This window comes from Rhinopithecus roxellana, chromosome 12 (genome assembly GCF_007565055.1).
Source record: "Rhinopithecus roxellana isolate Shanxi Qingling chromosome 12, ASM756505v1, whole genome shotgun sequence".
In the NCBI taxonomy this organism is placed as follows: domain Eukaryota; kingdom Metazoa; phylum Chordata; class Mammalia; order Primates; family Cercopithecidae; genus Rhinopithecus; species Rhinopithecus roxellana.
The window spans coordinates 44,855,413-44,877,277 of NC_044560.1; the positions used below are offsets into that span (position 1 = coordinate 44,855,413).

The 21,865-nt window shown below is 40.9% G+C and overlaps 1 protein-coding gene across 1 annotated transcript in view; it reads right to left on the reverse strand.

Annotated features, from left to right (window-relative positions):
- Window positions 1–21,865, reverse strand: part of ROR1 (receptor tyrosine kinase like orphan receptor 1) — a 429,604-nt gene that overhangs the window by 172,405 nt on the left and 235,334 nt on the right. Inside the window, exon 2 of the mRNA XM_030912981.1 lies at window positions 18,724–18,795. Within this exon, the coding sequence (XP_030768841.1) occupies window positions 18,724–18,795 (72 nt within the window). The remainder of the gene's footprint in view (window positions 1–18,723; window positions 18,796–21,865) is intronic.

Here is a 21,865-nt window from a genome sequence, read left to right on the forward strand (position 1 = left end):
GATTTAGTTAACTGTCGCTGATTAAAAGTCAACAATAAGTTAATAAGTTGATGTTACTGAGCAGCAGATAATTTAGGTCAAGAAATAAAAGCATAAAATGAATTAGCAGAAAAAAAGAGTGCAAAATGAAGTGGCAGAACAAAGGATTGTGTGCTCACTCCAGGAGACCACCTTTTATGAGGGAAGGATCTGGAAAACGAGCTAGGAAGGGGATAATGAAATGAATGGAAACTTTAGTCAGAGAAAGAAGAGATTCTGTGGGCAGTAACATCATAATGAAAACGCACTATCGGAGCTCTGCATGATCTCCTGTAATTCTCAAAGCAACCTCTAGGTGTCCACATACCAGGTCCTCTACCTAAAAACAGACAAGGTCTGAAAGGTTGTCTGTCATTTTATCCAAAGTTCAAAGCAACACTGGAACTAATGAGGACACAACTATGTAACAACAGGTTTCATAACAGATTGTTGGTTTTAACATATTATGACATTGATTGTGAGTCTTCTTGCTTCTTTTCAAAATATTTACAATTTTATCTAGAAATATTGATATGGTTGGGGTCCTCACCAAAATCTCATCTGGAATTGTAATCCCCATAATCCCCATGTGTTGAGGGAGGGAACCAGTGGCAGGTGATTGGATCATGGGAGCGGTTCCCCATGCTGTTCTCCTGATAGTGAAGGAGTTATCATGAGATCTCATGGTTTTATAAGTGTTTGACAGTTTCCCATTCACACACTCTCTCTCACCTCCCGCCATGTAAGACATGCCTGCTTCCCCTTCAGCCATGACTGTAAATTTTCTGAGGCCTTCCCAGCCATGTGGAACAGTGAGTCAATTAAACCTCCTTTCTTTATAAATTACCCAGTCCAGGGCAGTTCTTTATAGCAGCATGAAAATGGACTAGTAGAGATATATTTTGGTTTTCTTTATTAAGCATAAATTATGCTACAAGATACTGCTTTGAATAAAGCGTACACAGTTTAGAAGCATAGAACTAAAGGAAAACTTGAGTCATAATCAAGTCTAAAATGACCACACATAACTGCTAAATAAAATAGCATTGATGCCCACTTGCTCCAGCATTCAGCTTTGTCTGTCTCAAAGTTAGAATGTGTAGTAATAGTAATTTTTGAACCCCCATTTTATAGATGATAAAACTATAGCTCAAAGTGATTAAGTAATTTACCCAAAGCCATACAGCTACTGAGTATAAGATTAGAAACTCAGGCCAATATTACTGCAAAGTCCAGAGAATAGCCCCCAGTCACTTTCTGAGCAGAAGAGGGAATAAAACAGAGAAGAGTGAGACTGAAGACCAGTTGGCTCAATATAAGAAAGACCTACCTAATTTTAGAGTTTCTCAAAAAGCAGAATAGGTTATTCTTGTGTAATGTCACGTAATAAAGTGTTGAGCTAGAAGGAACCACCACTTAAAAAAAATTATTTCCATAGGTTTTGGGGGGAACATGTGGTGTTTGGTTACATGAGTAAGTGCTTTAGTGGTGATTTGGGATATTTTGGTCTTTTATCCCTCACCCTCCTCCCACCCTTTCCCCCAAGTCTCCAAAGTCCATTGTATCATTCTCATGCCTTTGCATCCTCATAGCTTAGCTCCCACTTATGAGTGAGAACATACGATGTTTAGTTTTCCATTCCTGAGTTACTTCACTTTGAATAACAGTCCCCAGTTTCATCCAGGTTGCTTCAAATGCCATCAATTCATTCCTTTTTATGGCTGAGAAGTATTCCATCATATATATATATATACACACTTATATATATATGCATATATAAACACATATGTATATATATAAACACATATATATACATATGTGTTTATATATGCATATATATGTGTATATATGTGTGTGTGTATATATATATCACAATTTCTTTATCCACTCATTGATTGATGGGCATTTGGGCTGGTTCTACATTTTTTGCAATAGCAAATTGTGCCGCTATAAACATGTGTGTGTAAGTATCTTTTTCATATAATGACTTCTTTTCCTCTGGGTAATGGGATTGCTGGATCAAATGGTAGTTCTACTTTTAGTTCTTTAAGGAATCTCCATGCTGTTTTTTCCACAGTGGTTGTACTAGTTTATATTCCTACCATTAGTATAGAAGTGAGGAACCACCACTTATGAGGCTTCTGGAAGACAGGAATCACATATTAGCCAGGAGCCCACATTATACGACTTCTAGAGGTCATTCAACTTGGAGATTTCCTGAGTCTAGGTTGTGGAGAAAAGTTGTCTCTGGCACCTGACTAATCTGCTGCCCTTTCTAGGGCTGGAAATATTGCTCAATTTGATTCAGACTGAAAAGGAAGTGATTACTTATAACACCTTCAAGAAAATATAAGTGACTATTTTGATCACCTTGGGGAATGGAAGACTTTTCTAAGCATGACACCAAAGTCAAGGATTGATACATTCAATTTCATAAAAATAAAATTTTTCCATGTTAAAATATATATGCAAACAAAATTAAAAGTTAAACTAGAAAAAATGCAGATTTCAAATAAAAGACAAGTATCTTAATAGTAGAATGAGAAAAAGAAATGAATGTTTGAGAAAAACTGACTACTAAACATAAAAAATTCAACCTTAGTTATCAAAGAAATGAAATTTAAAATAACAATGACATACCATTTTTTGCTTTTAAAATTGACAATGACCAAGAAAATGACGATATTTACTTTGAGTGAAGGTAAATAGTAGAATAGGACATTCTCCTGCACTGTTGCCAGGATGTAAATATGCAGAGAGATTTAAGAGAACACTGTGTTGTAGGTACCTTCATGAGGCCAGGTACCGTCCTGGACCCTTTAAGGCATTTTTCATCACCCTACCATTTATAATAACACAAAGCTAGAATAATTCTAACTTTTCAACAATAGGTGATAATAGGTCTCAATAAATCAATGGAACACATTTGTATGTGTTTTTTTTGTTTTGTTTTGTTTTGTTTTTTTGATGGAGTCTCGCTCTGACCCCAGGCTGGAGTGCAGTGGTGCAATCTTGGTTCACTGCAGCCTCCATTTCCCAGGTTCCAGCAATTCTCCTGTCTCAGCCTCCCAAATAGCTGGGATTACAGGTGTGCACCACCATGCCTGACTAATTTGTGTACTTTTAGTAGAAACGGGGTTTCACCATGTTGGCCAGGTTGGTCTTGAAATCCTGACCTTAGGCGATCCATTTGCCTCAGCCTCTCAAAGTGCTGGGATTAAAGGCATGAGCCACTGCGCCCAGCCCACATTTGTATTAGTTCATTTTCATGCTGTTATAAAGAACTACCTAAGACTGGGTAATTTATAAAGAAAAGAGATTTAATTGACTCACAATTCCACATGGCTGGGGAAACCTCAGGAAACTTAGAATCATGGCAGAAGGTGAAGGAGAAGCAAGCACTTTCTTTACAAGGTGACAGGAGAGAAAGAGAGAGAGGAACTGCCACACACTTTTAAACCAACAGAACTCATGAGAACTCACTCACTATCACAAGAACAGCATGGGGAAAACCGTGCCCATGATCCAATCACCTCCCACCAGGTCCCTCCCTTGACACTTGTGGATTACAATTTGGATTACAATTCAAGATAAGATTTGGGTGGGGACATAGAACCAAAGCATATCAACATTTAATATGGCCAATAAAAATGATGTTAAAATATTTAATGACACAGAAAGATGTTTGTGAAATTGTTTCTGAGGGACAAATGTTTACAAAAGAGAATGGCTCATATGATTCCATTTCAGTAAATATACCTGTAAAAATATATGCATTAAAAAGACTAAAAGAGTATCTGTCAGCAGTAACATAATTTTGGCTTCATTTTATTTTCTAGGTTTTCTACAATAAACAAATATGTTTAGATATTACAAGAGCTAGTTGTTTTGTTTTGTTTTTAAAGGAAGAAAATGATTTAAGGATAAGGGCAATAAATGGTACAGGTGACACATCAGGCTGCCTTACCTTAAAAGAGCTGGGCTGCTGGGAGCCATCTATCTTCCTGCTAGAAGTCTCCTGCCTCAACTGACCCTGGGAAAGAGGACCCAAGCTGTTTAGCTGGATTCTGAGGTGGTCTTTCAAGGTTTCCCCAGGTCTTCTCCAAAATCCTCTCACAGCAGGATGAGGGCTGCTGAGAGGTGGGAGGGCACTGTCTAGCTAGTCTGGGTGGACCGGAGGGATGGGTTATGGTGAGCTCCTCTCACTCAGTGCAGGATGCTAGCATCCTTCTGTTACTTAGCACCATTGCAAGGGTAGCATCCTCAAGGTCTATCCAGGATTTACCTGAGATCCAGAACAAAAGTCTGATTCTACTATCATCAGCAGTATTTGATTCCTATTAGGAATCCTTAGCAGAAAAATGCCTGTCACCAGCAGAAAGGCTTTCCCTGAGCGCATGTCTTCAATGGATGATCGCACTGTTAGAGTTTTCCATTACCTCAACATTTCTCTTAGCCCCAGCCCAAACATTCCTTTTTACATGAATAAACTTTATTATGAAGTAAAAACAAAAACCAAACACCCACAAACAAAAAACAGCAATGTCAACATCAACAGAAAGCATGGCCTCTAAATAGACACTTTACCAAGATTTCACCCCTTATGCTCACAGTTCTTTTAACACAGATGCTTGGTAAGCAGAGATCATTTCAGATCACCTACTGTTTCTTGATGTAAAAATAAAGAAACGCATATTCAAGTCAATTTACATTTTACAAAGCACAACATTATCATATTAGGATCTGCGAATGACTTCAGTGGACATTTTTACCCTTGTGTGACAACTGAGGACATGGAAGTGCAGAGAGGTTTAGTGAATGGCCTAGGGTTACCTTGTTAGTGGACATGCCAGGGCTCTTACTCAGAACTGGGGCTGTAACACTAAGTAAAAACAGTTAGCATTGCAATGTTACATTCATTTTGTAGCCCTCAGAGACCCGGCAGTACAGAAGAATAGCAAGACCAAAGCTTAGATGTGACTGTTTTGTTCATTTAGAGTTTTCTTATTTTTGTTTTATTTTGGCAAAATTCACTTAACATAAAATGAACTGTTTTAAAGTGAACAATTTCGTGGCATTTAGTATATTGACAATGTTGTACAACCACCATTTCTATCTAACTGGAAAACAGCCCAAAAGGAAAGTGTGTACCTATAAAGTGATTGCTCCCTTTTCCCACTCTAGCCAGCCCCTGGCAACCAACTCAACTTCTGCCTCTACGCATTTACCTCTTCTGAATATTTCACATGAATGAAATCATACACGTGACCTTTTAGGTCTGGCTTCTTTCACTCAGCAGAGTGTTTTTGAGATTTATCCATGTTATGGCATGTATCAGAACTTCATTCCTTTTTATGGCCAAATAATATTCCATTGTATGTCTGTACCACTCTTTGTTTACCAGTCATCCCACTGATGGACATTTAGGCTGCTTCCATCTTTTGGCTATTGTGAGTAATACAGCTGTGAATATGTGCGTACCTGCATTTTTTTTGAATACCTGTTTCCAGTTCTTTGGGGGGCATATATGAGTTTTACAATTTTTATATCTTTTACTTATATTTTATCTGACTATAAGAGTATAAGATATTTATTAAAGAAAATGTAAAAATCAAAGAAAAAATACAAATAAGAAAACCCACCTAAGGGTAATCAAGAATATCCCCTTCCAGAAGGGATATCCTACCAGCAAAAAGCCTTCTAAGCCCGTTCCTTCTTTTCTCCCTATACACACAGATTATTATTTTGGAAATAAATAGTCACTGAGAACATGGACCCGATAGCCAGGAAAGCCTGGATTTGAATTCTGGCTCTGCCATACACTAGCTGCATCACTTTACCTTGAACTTGTTTTCCTGCCTGTAAAATGTACATAATAGTATCTACCTTGCAGCAATTTTATGGCACATTAAATGGTGCTCAGGAAGTGTCAGGTATAATAGTACTTCCCACACATGGATTTACTAACTCCACCAGAAAGTGAGGTTCACGAGAGAGGAATTTTGTATTTTCACCTCTGTATCAGCACAGTGCCTGCCACACAGCTGGCACTCAGTAAATACCTGTTGAATGAATAAGTGAATGTAACTTTTTTTTTTTTGAGACGCAGTCTCGCTCTGTTGCCCAGGCTGGAGTGCAGTGGTGTGGCCTTGGCTCACTGCAAGCTCCGCCTCCCGAGTTCATGTCATTCTCCTGCCTCAGCCTCCTGAGTAGCTGGGACTACAGGCGCCCGCCACCACGCCCAGCTAATTCTTTTGTATTTTTAGTAGAGACGGGGTTTCACCGTGTTAGCCAAGATGGTTTTGATCTCCTGACCTTGTGATCCGCCTGCCTTGGCCTCCCAAAGTGTTAAGATTACAGGCATGAGTCACCGTGCCCGGCCGTGAATGTAACTATTGAGGACTCTGGGGTTGAAATTAGAGTCCTAGGAAGGATCTTTGGGAAGAATTCAGGTCTCTGAGTTCAGAAGACAAGTAAAGACCATGGATAGAAAAATCTTGTAGGTCAGTTTTAATTCTATACAACCACAGTCCAACGGCCAGAGTTCGTTAGGTCTGACTTTGGGCCCACAGATAATGAAATCATTTGCTGAAAATGGTCAGAAAATAAGTTATTTGCAGCAATTGGGGCAGAGGCTAGGAGGCCTCTGAGGTATGTGGGGATTTGAACTTCCTAAGCTGCTAGACCAGCTAAGGCTTGGGGCATTTTTTTTTTTTTTTTTTTTTTACTTTTCTTAAAGCAAATAAGCATTTGACAGAATACACCCAGACAAAGAGATACTTAAGCATGAAGCCTTGACAGAAACTTCCCTGAAGTAATATAGCTTGGAATCTAAAGAGATGATTAGTGAGCTTCTCATGACCCTACAGGAAATCTTGCTTGGTACAGGAACACAACATTTTCAAACTTTGTCTAAAAGAAGTTTCCACACACTCCACTGCCTCATAATAATGTCTGCAGTGGGTTGCAGAGCTCGCTCTCTGCTGAATTCTTTACTGTCTTTCTTCTTTTGTGGGTCTTTATCCCCAAATAATCTGTTGGGAACAACTTCTGCAAGCTCAGGAGGGCTAAAGTGGAGCTGTAAGCCTCAAACCCTCAGTAAACAGGCCAGAGGGAGTGAAGAGCTGACCTCTACCTCAGCCATTAGCTGGGCCTACCTAGGATGGATCTGATCTTATATTCCAGGATAAGTCTTATTTTTTTCGTCTCCTTTGCAGCACCTATCACTGCTGGAATTCAATGATTTTCAGTATTTGTGTGTATGTGAAAATACTTGTTTAAAGTTTTTCTCTTCCACTAAATTGTAGAGTATCCAAAAGGAAGAATGTTTCTGCCTTTTTCATTGTTATATCTTCAGCCAGTACAGGCCTTGTCCATGGTAGCCACTGAATAAACATTGGTTGAATAAATGAATCCAAGACATTTTATTACAAAGTTCAATTCAGCTTAGAGGCAATATCATATATTGGTGAAGAACATGGGTTTGAGTTCTGGGTTCACTGCTTTGTGACTTACGGCAAGTTGCTTAAATCTCTTAGTTTCCTGATGTTACTTTAACAAATTATCACAAATTTAGTGGCTTAAAGCAACAGAAATTTATTCTTTCACATTTCTGGAAGCTAGAAGTACAAAATCCAGCAGAGCCACACTCTTTCTGAGGGCCCTGGAGTGGAATTCATTCCTTGTCTCTTAGTTTCTGAGGGCTGCCCTGGCATTCTTGAGCTTGTGGCTTCATCACTGTGATCTCTGCTTTCATTTTCACACTGCTTTCTCCTCTGTGGGTCTGTCTGAAATCTCTCTCTGTCTCTGTCTTAAAAGGACACTTGTAGGCATTTAGGTTTCTGGGGATAATGCCGGATGATCTCATCTCAAGATCCTTAATTTAATTACATGTGCAAAACCCCTTTTCCAAATAAAGAAAAATTCACAGGTTCCAGAGTTTAGGGCATGGACACATCTTTGCAGAAAGGAGGTCACTATTCAAAATGTGACTTTTCTCTAAGGCTCAGTTGTTCATCTGTAAATCTGTCACAGTATCTCAGAATTATGTGGATTAAATGTGACAATCCATGTAAGTCACTTAACATGGTTCTTGGCATATCATAAGCCCTCAATAGATGGTATCTATTAATAATTGGTATTATTTCACGAGAAAGGGAGGTGTTACTCCCGATGTCCACAAGGAAAAAGTGATGAAGTTACGCCAACACATTCAGATATTTTAAAAATATATCAACGTCACTATCAATCTACCCTTCTCTGTATTTATTTTATGAGTGCTGGGGCTTATGCTCAGCTGTCTCACATACGTCATTACATTCTGTACTTACAACAACCCTTGAAGGCTGGTATTCTCCCCATTTTACAGATGGGGAAAAAAAAATCCAGACCTTAATATTCAAGAATCTGGAGTTAGCCACAGAGGTTAAATATAAACCAAGGACTTCTCACTCCAAGTCCAGGTCTTTTCTACATTACCTCAGAAAATTGAGGACAGAAATTGACAAAGTGCCAAGCACCTATACTTGTATTAATCACTTGTCAGAATATTATGAAGAGTCAAACTACAGGGCAGGTTAGCCTAGAAAACTCTAAAGCAGTGGTTCTCAAACTTTGTTGCATACTAGAGTCACCTGGAGACCTTTTAAACCTCTCAAATCACAGGCTACACACAAAACCAATAAAATAAGAATGTGGGGAGGAGGAGAACAGACCCAGGCATTAGTAATTTTTAAAATTCCCCAGGTGATACCAATTACAGCTGAGGTTAAGAATTACTGCTCTATCAATGGTCCTCTTTAGTGGTCATCAGAGTCACCTGGAAGATGGTAAAAATAGAGGGGAATAGGGTCTAGCCTGATTCAACGAACCTGGGTCTCTCCAAGTGATTCTAATGCCCACCAAAGCTTGAGGACAGCTACTCTAAAGTACTTTTCAGCTCCCATATTCTGATTTTCAACAGTCATTCATTTCTCTCTTTAGTCAAACAACTGCACTAGATGCTGGAGAGATAAGGATGCATAAAGAAGACATGACTTCTGACCTCAAGAAGTTCACAGCTTGACACACTCTTCTTTTCTCTCTCAAAGCCCTCTCCACACTGCTTTTCCTGGTCAACCTCTGTTTGAATTGGAGACACATGAGGGCCTTACTTGAAATGATGAAGATCTTCAATATTTCTTGCATGAGGAAAGAAGAAGAATGGGGAGAAGAAGAGGAAGAACATATTCGCAAATAAGCATCACCTGGTGTGGGGAGGCACAAGGTGTGATCACCAGTGGGAGAAGGTGGAGTCTGGGAAGGCTTCTCGGAAGTGGTGAAGTCTGAGCTGGGTCTTTAACAATGACAAAAGGTTGGGGGAGGGTGTTCTCACCAGACCAAATGGTAAGGTTTGTGCAGATGCTTGAAGTAGGATAAGGAACAATGAACAGTTTGGTTTTAGAGCACAACAAGCAAAGGTGGAGAAGAAGCAGGAAACTGAGGGAGGAGCCCCATGGTAAAGCACTTTGTACGATCTCCCTTTCCCCTCCCTTTAGCCAAGCAGACCCTGAAGTCCGAAAGTCCCAGCAAGTCTTTAGATAAGGTTAGCCAAAGCTGTGGACCCAGGGCTAGAAAAGACTTCCCTGATCCCTGTGAGCAGGACAACAGTCCATAGGTTTCTGGAAGTACCTTGAGGCCAAACTCTAAAGCCATTTTTGAAGTGGGTGCAACAGGAGGAGATAGGCTTAAATCCAAACTAAAAGACACACAGGCAAGGAAAAGGCAGCCTGGGAAAAAGCCAGATACACTTTCTTTGTGACTGCCTTATTATTTATGAGTCCAAAAATGTGCCTTGTCTTAGCCAGGAATTACTGAAAATGGTACCAAGGGAGTAAGGAATCTGAGACCCAAGATAGAAGGTAGATAAGCTCTCTCCTCATTCTAAATGGTAACAACAGGAGCACAAACACTTCCAAGCTTGATTGGTTGCTCACCTGCAGAGGCTGGGGCAGCGGTTGCTGGGAGGATGGAGGTGGGGTTCTGTGCTGCTCAGGCAGCCATCTGCAGAGCACCCCCAGGGCCTTGTTCCTCTAGGCTGAATGCCCCACTAACAGCGCAGATGGGGAGATGAGGAATGATGGGTGGGCTTGGGTGCCAAGACCTGGAATAACTGGCTGGAAAGACCCCTGCATGGTGAGGAAGACCCTTCTGCTCCATTGATGACTGGATGACAGGGGAGGCTGATGGCAAATCTCTCCCCTTTGAGCAGGTTTTGAAGAATCAAGATGGACCATAAAGGGTCATTTTCCCTCTATTTCTGGATAGAATTCCATATCCCTCATCTTACCGGTGCCTTTCCCTAACATGAATAGACTTGTCAAGTAAAGAGGATTAATACCGGTCCGAGAGAGAGAGAGCTGCTTGGTTGAAGGGGAGCTGATTTCCATGTCGCATACTTCTATGCTGGGTGTAAGCAAAGGGAATAAGAGCTGGTTGCCAGCAAAGGGATACAGGAGATATACAGCAGGCAAGGAGCTCCCCGCATATATCCAAATCCCTACTCTCCTATCAGGAAGGTGTTCCTGGCTGAGTGTGGTGGCTCATGCTTATAATCCCAGCACTTTGGGAGGCCAAGGGAACAGATTGCTTGAGCCTAAAAGTTCGAGACAAGCCTGGGAAACATAGTGAGACCCTGTCTCTAAATACAAAAATTAGCTGGACATGGTGAGGTGCACCTGTGGTCCCAGCGCCTTGGGAGGCTGAAGTGGGAGGATTGCTTGAGACTGACAGATGGAGGCTGCAGTGAGCCATGATCACATCACTGGACTCCAGCCTGGGTGACAGAATGATCTTGTCTCAAAAGAAAAAAAAAATCCTATGTGTTTTTCAGCTTTTAACCCACAATATTTTTCTCCACAGATGAGAAATGACTCCAGATATTGCTTGTCTCTAATCCCATTAGTGGTCAATTTGTAATCTAGTTATAATAGTGATCAGACTATAATCAGTAATGATAATCCCTCTCACATAAAATCTTTATATATTTTAAAGCATTATATACACACACACACACCAACAAAATCAGTGTTTAGAAACATTTCTTTTTATAAAAAGTAGTTCCTAGAATTTTAAAGCTGGAATGGATATGAGAGCATTTCTTTATGCTGCAAGGAGGAAACACAGGTTACATTTACCTAAGGTTCCAGTGATCGTTTCCTGAGAGCAGCATTATCTAATAGAAATACATTATAAACCAAAAATGTGAGATGTGTAATTTTAAACTGTCTAGTAGCCACATTAAAAAGGATCAGGTACTACAAATTAATGTTAATGTATTTTACTAGCTCAGTATATGAAAATATCATTTCAACATGTAATCAATGTAAAAATTATTAGTAAGATATTTTCTTTTTTATATTAAGGCCTTGAGATACAGTGTGTTTTACACTGATGCTACCCTTCACTTTGGACTGGCCACATTTCACATTCTCAATAGACACAGGTGGGTAGTGGCTACTATACTGGGTCACGCAGCATTGGAGTCACATAATGGGTAATGCAGCCAGAACAAGGATTGATGCCTCCCTTTCAACAGGTGAAAACCCCAAGGCCCGGAGCTTAAATAGGTCATTGACCTGGTGATAGAGCTGAGCTGGAAGTAGAACCCAGCTTCCTTGTTAAGTGCTCTTTCCTGAAATCATACTGCCCTCCCCTTGGGAAAGAGAAGGGAGTTGGTGGGGAGGGGGCGGTCAAGAGAACTACCAGTAGTGAGCACCTATATATGCCAGAGACTGTGATGGGATTTATACTTTATTTAATTCATACACCAGCTCTTTCAAGTCCATATCAATCACTCCTCTATTTTCCATATGAGGTTAGAGAGGCTCTAAGCGGTTTAGTAGTTGATAATGGCAAGGTGACAATCTTTAAAGAAAATGGTGCTATCAATATTAGAAAGATGTTGCTTATGACCCCAACCAGCTACTAGTTTTGAAGATGGAACACAAGGATGGATAAGTGCTCAGACACCCCAGTCCTAGGAAGACTGTTCAATAGCTTGTCACATGTCAAGAGCCAAAGATCCAGTCTATCCTTACATTACCACCTTCAACCTATAGCTCCAAATATATACAACTAGAAGCACAAGAAAATGACTCAGCCACCCCATTCTGACTAGCTAAGCATCAAGCTCTAAGCTTATAGGCCAGTCAATACCATTTAAATAGATCATGTGCCAAGGACAAATCAAGTAACAGAGTGGGGACAAGAGGGAGCAACCACTCCTGAGCTAGAGAACCTGGTCATAGGCCTTGATGGTGAAGCTTTGAAGGAAGAGGCAGGCCAGGGGGCTGAGTCTAGGATGTATCTGTCTATTGCGACTGAGCAAGCTGCTATCCTATCACAACATGGGCATGAAACCCACAGACATGCTAGTTGGCTAGGAAAACCACCTTAGGTAATTGATATGGTTTGACTGTGTCCCCACCCAAATCTCATCTTGAATTGTATCGCCCACAGTTCCTATGTGTCGTGGGAGGAACCGGGTGGGAGGTGATTGAATTATGGGGGCAGGTCTTTCTTGCGTTGTTCTTGTGATAGTGAATGAGTCTCATGAGATCTGATGGTTTTAAAACTTGGAGTTTCTCTGCACAAGCTTTCTCTTTGCCTGCCACCATTCATGTAGGACTTGACTTGTTCCTCCTTGCCTTCTGCCATGATTGTGAGGCCTCCTCAGTCACGTGGAAATGTGAGTCCATTAAACTTCTTTTTCTTCCCAGTCTCTGGTATGTCTTTATCTGTAGCATGAAAATGGACTAATACAGTAATAGATACATATACCTCCATCCACAGGTGAGCAAAGGGAAGCTCAGAGTCAAAGTAACTTTAGAGCCCTGTTTATAAGCCCCACACTGCACACTTCCCTACTAAAGCTCCAACCTGGTAAAGAAAGCCATTTGAAAAGGCAAACCAGGACAAAATATACATATATATACACACACACACACATATATACATATATGCACATATATATACACACATATATATATACACACACACACATATATATATAGTCTGTCAGCACAGAGAACTATTTGCAGTTGGAAACAGGCCTCAGTATTTTTTTTTTTTTTAAATAGTAGGTTCCCTCCCTTTCTGCTGCCTATGGGAGCAATTTCCAGCCCCTTCTCCAAAAGAAACATTTGGCTTTCTATAGAGAACCTCTGAGACCTCTTGTGACTGAGTATGGAAGAAGGGGAAAGAGGCCCTCATCACACCCACCCCAACACTCTCATGGGGAAGCTGAGGTTGAGCCCCTGTAGATCCATTTATTTTAGGCGGTATTTGGTTCTGAAGCAGTTGTTTCAGAAATTACCCCCATGAGCCATCAATAGTAGTGTTCAGCGGCTCTTCCAGGGTGGCCTTGTCTCTTTGAAATTTCATTTCCTGTTAGAAAGGATAGACAGGTAACTGGTTAATGCCAGTGACTGGACTCATTTAACAGAACACTAGGAACTGAGTGTGGCTGGGGAGCTGCAGTGAGACTGAGGGGTGGAACAGAGCAGCTGGGTGAAGAGGAAGGCATTAAAGCCCACCAAGAGATGGATTGTATTTTACTGCTTTTCCACGTGAGGGAACTTGCCCCACAAGAGGAGGGTTTATGAATGCACTCAGTTGTCACAATGGACATGGTCCTTGGACTTGGCCCTGAGGCCTTGGTGGGAATCCTGGCACTTCCCCTCCATCAAATCCTTTAGCCCAAATGAGCCTCAGTTACCTATCTGTTCTATTGCAAAGGGTGGTGTGAATTCAAATGATGTGTGCAACCTGCTTAGCAAGTGCCTCACACCCGGTAGGCATTTATGCACCATAACTGGGATTTGAACCCAAATAATTTAATGCCATGTTTCCTACTATATGTTACCTACTGCATGGTGTTATGCAATAGATAAGGCAAACCCTGACTTTAAAGAGGCAGCATGAAATAGATAATTTCAATACAGCGAGGTAAGGATTCTGATCAAGATAGACATAGGCTAATATGGTACCCCATAATTTGGAGCACTGTTGATGGCATGGTCAAAGGGGTTGATGGAAGGATTTGTTAATCATCTGTCTCTTCCTCCAGGAGGTCCACCAAGGAAGGAATACTGCCTGTGTTATTCAGAAGTATGTCCATTAGGGGCACTGTGGAGAAATGGGGAGGGAGGGAATGTTAAAGGTGTGCTTAAGTAAAAGAGGAGTTAGCCAAGTGAAGAACAAATCCATCAGAGGAAGCTGCATGAACAAAGGTATAGAGGCTGGAAAGAGAAGGGTATGTTTAGGGAATTGGACACAGGTTATTGAAATAAATTGAATATTGAGTATAGGGACTGGAGGTAAGGTAAGAAGAGTCAGTAGGGGTAAGACCATGGAGAATCTTGTGTTGCCAGGCTAAGAAGTATGTCACTTGTATGAATGAACACTCAAGTGTGGAAGGCCAGAATGGGATGATTTATCGGAATCTAAGATATCTACCCTAACCCTAAAATATGCCTGCCTTACCAGACTGTCGAAGTACCCATGATATTTTAATATCAAGCTCAAAGTAATAACCATATTAACCCAGAACAGCTATCACTTCTTACTCTCCAATGAATTTATCAGATTTGCTGGCCAGGTGAATTTTTACAACAGCCCTATGCAGTAGGTGCTTTTCTTACCTCATCTTACAAATGAGAAGACCAAAGCACAGATAGGTTGAGAGGCTTGCCAAAAGTCACACAGGAAACACACAGTGGAGTCAAGATTCAAACCTAGGCAGTCACCCTGGCTCAAGTCCATTTTCTAAACCACCATATTATCTCAAATCTATCTCCCAGACCACTATTATTCTTGACCTGAGTGTATCACTTTAAGCCCATTTGATAAACTTCTAATTTCCATAGCTCTATTCTTCAATTATATAATTTTAATTTAGTTCTTTTGAAATATGCCTTTTTTGTCATATTATCTTGCACTTGCCCCAGGGTTTCTACTTTTTCACCATGGATCGTTTTAAACATATATACTCTGTCAAATTGGTCCACTGTTTGTAGTTTCTAAGGTATGAACTTTTCCATGTGTTTTGTCTGCTGACCCTTAGTAACGGTGGCTTTCTTCCCCTCTCTTGTAGGCATTATAATTTTTTTAAGTAAGCTCAACATCAGCAGGAGTTTGCCATTTATTTTTTGTGGTTTTCATTTTTAAAGTTTTGTCTCTGGTGAAAAACCCTCATGCATCAGGATGTTCAGACATTTTTAAGAGCTGGTTTTAGGTTTGCTGCTGTCAGTGTCTCCTAGTATAATCAATTCCAGGCCAAGTTTTTAATGTTACCTTCTTGGTTTTTGGCTTGTGCAATACCTGAGTAGAACCCCAACCCCATTCCCACATGTAGTACAGGCTGAGGTTTTGATTTCTCATGGGTGATCCCAATGGCCCAAGGTGCTTGATAGATTTCTGTAATCACATCCTCAGCAGAATTTTCCTTATTTCATACTTAGGCCAGTCATTCTTCATTCATATCCTAATGCAGGAAGTTTGTTTCCTGTGGCTCCAATTCTTATCCCCATGGGATACCGAAACTCCAGGCCCCAGGGAGTACACATAGTTTCCAAATTATCATGGACTCTTTTGCTTAATTCCTCCTCACAGATCATTGTTCTAGTATTGAACTTGTTCTTCATTTCTGGAGCCTAGGGATTTCACCTCTTTGTGTACCAGCCTGGCAATGGATTATTTTCTTCATTGTATATTTCACTAGTATCTCTCTGTGATTGGAAGAAGTGTCTCTTGAAAGCTCAATCTATCAAATTGACCAGAAGGCTTTGATTATGCATTTAGCGATCAGTCTTTCCAAATAGTCTCTGAGTTCATGGAGGACAGGGGCCTTTGTCTGGTTTGTCTTTATATCCTAATTTTCAGAGTTCCTAGACCACAGCAGAGGAATCAATAAGGTTTTGATTAACAAATGATCTTCCTCTCTCATTCAAAATGGAAATTAAAGAATATACACTAATTACCTTCTAGAGAAAGATGATGCCAAGCATCCTCACACCTCCAGAAAGCCATCCACACTCTCTGGAAGTCTGTGTTGAACAAACAAAGGAGTTTGGGGCCTGCCTTTATCCTTCCCTTCGGCCAGCAGGTTCATACTATCGACACACTTCTTTCTTGATGGGCAACTACTACTAATTACAGTGCTGGTCTGGTAGAAATTCCAAGTCTGGCAGGCTGGGTTCTAGACTGCTGACTCTGCTGCCTTTCTTAGCACACACTGATGCTTTTCTATTGCCATCTGATCACTAACATGCAGTGTGCAATGATACAATTTTTCTGTTGGCACCATAAGGAACTTGCAGAATAAGTTCACATGAAAGCACCCAGCACAGTGCCTGGCACAGAGCAGGTACTAAGTTAATGTTCAGGGTCTTTTATTTCTTCTTTTCCATTAAACATATTCTATAAATATTTGTTGAAAATCTTCTTTCTAGGCATTATGGTTGGTGCTGGAGGTGGAGAGGAATAACATGTAGTGCCTGATTTAATACTTAATAGAAAAATAATGTCAGGTCAAATTTCACAATAGAAAAAAAAATTCTAAATGTCCTTTGATTTAAGGTGAAAAGATATCTCACTTCATTCCACCATCCTAAAGTGCCTAGTAAAGTATAACCAGCAAAATAACTTCACCCATTGCTGTTTTATAAAATAAACTTATCTCTTCTCAGAGAGGAAATACAACTTACAGTGAAGGTATTAGTGGGTGTATTAGTTTGTTCTCATGCTGCTATAAAGAACTGCCCAAGACTGGGTAATTTATATAGGAAAGAGATTTAATTGACTCACAGTTCTGCTTGGCTGGGGAGGCCTCAGGAAACTTACAATCATGGCAGAAGGTACCTCTCACAGGGCGGCAGGGGAGAGAATGAGTGCCCAGTGAAGGAGGCAGCTCCTTATAAAACCATCAGATCTCATGAGAACTAACTCATTATTATGAGAACAGAATGGGGGAAACCACCCTCATGATTCAATTATCTCCGCCTGATCCCTCTCACAACACGTGGGGATTATGGGAACTACAATTCAAGATGAGATTTGGGTGGTGACACAACCAAACCATATCAGTAGGCAATAGAGAGCTGATCATAAAAGACCATTTATGACAATGATTTTGAGCTCCTTTTACTACTGTAATCTCAGAACTTTGAATCATACCTGAACTAAAGTAGAAACTCAGTAAGTCTGCTGAATGTATGTGCACACATATGTATGGCTATGGCTTCTCACCAGGTAAGATGTGACTCATCATTCCACACACATTTATTGAGAATTTCCTATAAATAAGGGTTTGTGCTAGATTTTGTGACGGAGACCAAAAAAAAAAAAAAAAAAAAAAAAAAACCTACCTATAAGAAACTTCTAAGCTTAAAGGTGAGAGAGGTGAGGTGGCTGGGCACGGTGGCTCATGCCTGAAATTCCAGCACTTTGGGAGGCCAAGGCGGGCAGATCACGGGGTCAGGAAATCGAGATCATCCTGGCTAACATGGTAAAACCCCGTCTCTACTAAAAATATAAAAAATTAGCCAGGTGCGGTGGCAGGCACCGGTAGTCCCAGCTACTCGGGAGGCTGAGGCAGGAGAATGGCGTGAACCTAGGAGGCAGAGCTTGCAGTGAGCAGAGATAGCGCCACTGCAGTCCGGCCTGGGCGAAAGAGCCATACTCCGTCTCAAAAAAAAAAGTGGGGGCGGGGGGGCGGTGTGGGGAGGTGAGATAGGTATAGAAATTATCATAATATCATGTAGAAAATGTGAAAAGAAGAACAGAGAAGGGAGCTATGGGAGTTTCAAAGAGGGAAAGGCCACTTCCAGCTGGAGGGATTAGACAAGACTGGATAATGTAAATTTTATGCTTGGTCTTGAAGGAGAAGTAATTTGTTGCCTTGCAAAAGGAGGAGAATGAGTATTGGCAAAGAAGGAAAGGCAATCTAGGTGAAAAGACGAAAGCAGAGAGGCAGAAAAGCACAGGACATATAAGAAATCGAAACTTGGCTAGAAATGCATAAAGGGGAATAAAGATAACTAAGGCTAGAAAGGTAGACTGAGCCAGACTGCAGGGGTTTTGAATGTGTCCTGATATACCACTCCAGGATATAGGGTCTTTATAAAATACCCAATGCTTAACATATGGTGGGGCTTAATTAATGCTAAACAACAATCTCCTAGCAGAAACCTGTTCCCCACGTGCACAAAGGAAGCTGCCATCCTTATGCGCAGGCAATTACAAACATTCCAGATACTCAGTTCTGAACCCTGCAAGCACATCAAATGCTCATCATGAAAGGTCACCGAGCAAACAGCTCTGATCAATCCTGGCTTGGGCTGAATCAAATCGTCTAAATAAGATCCACTAGATGTAGTGTCAGAAAGGTCAGAAACAACCCTATTTCACATCTTGAAGCATTTTTACCATGTGGAACATTTTAGAGGAAGAAGAGAAAGGAATGAGGGGGGAAAGAAACCCTCCAGAAATAATAGAATCCCAAGTAATTCAGTGTTAAGTGATCACAAAGTAAGCTGGGGATTCATTTGGCCCCCACCTCCTTGCAGTGATCTGAAAAACAGTTGATTTCAAAGAAGGTCATGCCAGGATTAAAAACAGAGTTTCCCACCTCTTTCCTCACCTCCCCTGTGTGCCCCCACTGTGTACCTTTGTTGAGTTCACTTGAAATGTTCCATGATGAGGTAGGCACTAATTCAGCACTGACTGACAGCTCTGTTTCTGAAAAGAAAAAGAAGGGAAGGGAGAAAGACAAGGGCAATATTAAATATAGTAACTTATGGGCTGTTCGAAGCATTACAGATTTCCAAAGGGCCTGCCTTTGGAGAGAGACCATGGCAATCCCATAGCTTATTAGACTGGAATGGAGGTTCTAGATGCCAGTAGAGGTGCCAGCATTTTAGATGCCATCCAAATGAACAATCTATGGGCCAGATTTAAAGATTTTTACTTCAAAACACTGGCTTGAAAATTAAAATGTAAAATATTACATTAACCCTCTCAACATCACTTACCATCAGAGAAATGCAAATCAAAACCACAATGAGATACCATCTCATACCAGTCAGAATGGCTATTTTTAAAAAGTCAGGCCGGGCGTGGTGGCTCATGCCTGTAAACCCAGCACTTTGAGAGGCCGAGGCAGGTGGATCACAAGGTCAGGAGTTCGAGACCAGCCTGACCCACATGGTGAAACCCCGTCTCTACTAAAAGTACAAAAATTAGCCCTGCATGGTGGCATGTGCCTGTAATCCCAGCTACTCAGGAGGCTGAGGCAGAAGAATTGCTTGAACCCGGGAGCTGGAGGTTGCAGTGAGCTGAGAAGGTGCCACTGCAATCCAGCCTGTCTGACAGAGCAAGACTCCATCTCAAAAAACAAAAAACAAAACAAAACAAAAGTCCAAAAATAACAGATGCTGGCAAGGATGCAGAGAAAACGGAATGCTAATACATTGTTGGGGGAATATAAATTAGTTCTGCCACTGTGGAAAGCAGTTTGGAGATTTCTCAATGAGCTAAAAATAGAACTAACATTCAGTCCAGCAATCACATCACAAGGTATATACCCAAAGGAAAATAAATTATTCTACCAGAAAGACACCTGCACTCGTCTGTTCATCACAGCACTCTTCATAATAGCAAAGACATGGAATCAACCTAGGTGCCCATCAACCGGGGACTGGATAAGGAGAATGTGGTACATATATACCATGGAATACTATATAGCCATAAAAATAATGAAATCATGTCCTTTGTAGCAGCATGGATGCAGATGGAGGCCATTAGCCTAAGCGAATTAACACAGAAGCGTAAAACCAAATATCATGTGTTCTCACTTATAAGTGGGAGCAAAATCTTGGGTACCATGGATATAAAGATAGGAGCAATAGGCACTGGAATTACAAAAGGACAGAGGGAGTGGGACAAGGGTTGGAAAACTACCTATTGGGTAGTATGTTTAATATCTGGGTGACGGGATCAGTGGAAGCCCAAACCTCAAGATCATGCAATATAATCTTGTAACAAGCCTGCACATGTACCCTCTGAATCTAAAATAAAAATGAAACTTGCAAAAAAAAAAAAAAAGAACAAGGGCAAAATACACCTTGCCCTAAAATACTGTATTAACAAGAAAACAAATCTGCAGAAATGACCACACATAATCAAACATAAACTCCTTTTCTTGTTGAAAGACCAGTCTTAGACTAATAAATTTAATAGCCTTCTTATGGAAGAACAACATTGCTCCTGTAACTAACTTCACTGGTTGTGTTTGGAATTGGTAGCATTTCTGTGAACAGAGAAATTCATTTCTCTACATTGGAACTTTAGGTCAAGACAAATGAAAGCTAAGTATTTGAATATAGAGAGTCATTTGCGGTAAATAACTTAAAAGATAATTTTCAAAGCCATCATGAATTAAAGCAAACACACAAATCAATAATCTAAAGGACATAATACACTATGAAGTACTTACGGACTGTTAGAAGTACTTACGGGCTGTTAAAACTCTTAAATAATAGACTGTAATATACAAATAATGTTTGTTGTTGTTCTTTTTTTTTTTAAATTTAAGCCATGCTATTAATATATTGTAATGGGGTTATCCTAACCTTCCCTTAGGCTATGTCTACACACACACACACGCACACACACACACGCACACACACACAAACGCACACACTCCGAACATTATTAGAGAATATTAGGACTAGACAGGACCTTGGAGGACCCAGGGTCATTAGATATAAGGCATACAAGCTGTCAGTCCCTCCCGCTTCAATCCAGTGTAGGCATCTTTAATCAATCATGGCTCTGTTTGCCTGTTAAGCCTGGGATCTGTCATAGAGTCCTTTAAGCACAGTGCTCTAGGTAGCCACTAAAAATGGATCTGAGACAGAATGCAGGATGAACTTTATTAAGTGGAAGAATTGCAATTCAAACCCAGGTCTCGTTGACTCTAGCACTCCACACCTTCTGGCAGCCCATGCTGACAAGTAGTCAAGCCTGTGAAACCTGGCTTTTTTTTTCCACCTTACCTCTGGCCTCACCTTTTCACAGAGATAAGCACATTTTTTGTATTTCCATATTTACTGATGGTAACTGTCTGCCAAATGGCCACATGTCATCGTCACTGACTAAGCTTGAACAAGAACAGGATGTTGACCCACTGAGACCTTGCAAAGGTGTACTTCTAGTTTATCTCCCTGCCACAGCAGAGACAAAAGGATTGTTTGGTTTGTGCAGACCTCCTTGGCTTACCTCTTTCCCAGTCCTAGAAACAGGTGAGAAAGAAGTAGATGAACCACACATACCCTCCCCACCTACAATGGCCCTGGTTTCCTCCAACGTCCTGAGCCAAAAATAGCATAGACTCTTTTAAGGGGACCAGAAATCATGGCAGGGATCTTAATTCCAAAACATGAAAACAAAAAGAAAATTTTACTCAAGTAGGAGAAATTCTTAATACAAAGCCACAATGGAAAGCAGTGCTTCTGTTATCAACCCCTTGTTTGGGGAATGGGTATTTCATGCAGGTGATTTCCCCAGGAAGAGCTAATTGTCTACATTTCAGGGCCTTCCACATATGACTCCAACCCCAGCTCCACTCTGAACCCCATGCTGCTGCCACCCACTTTGGCTCTTTCAATAATGACAGCCCTTGTTTGCAGTATTATGGACTGCTGTGGTTCACCTATGAAAAGGCTCATCAAACACTCCAACACCCAGACTTCAGGGAGCTTGGGAATAGAAGGCTGGCAGCCAAGGAGGCATTTCAGGGAAGGAAGCC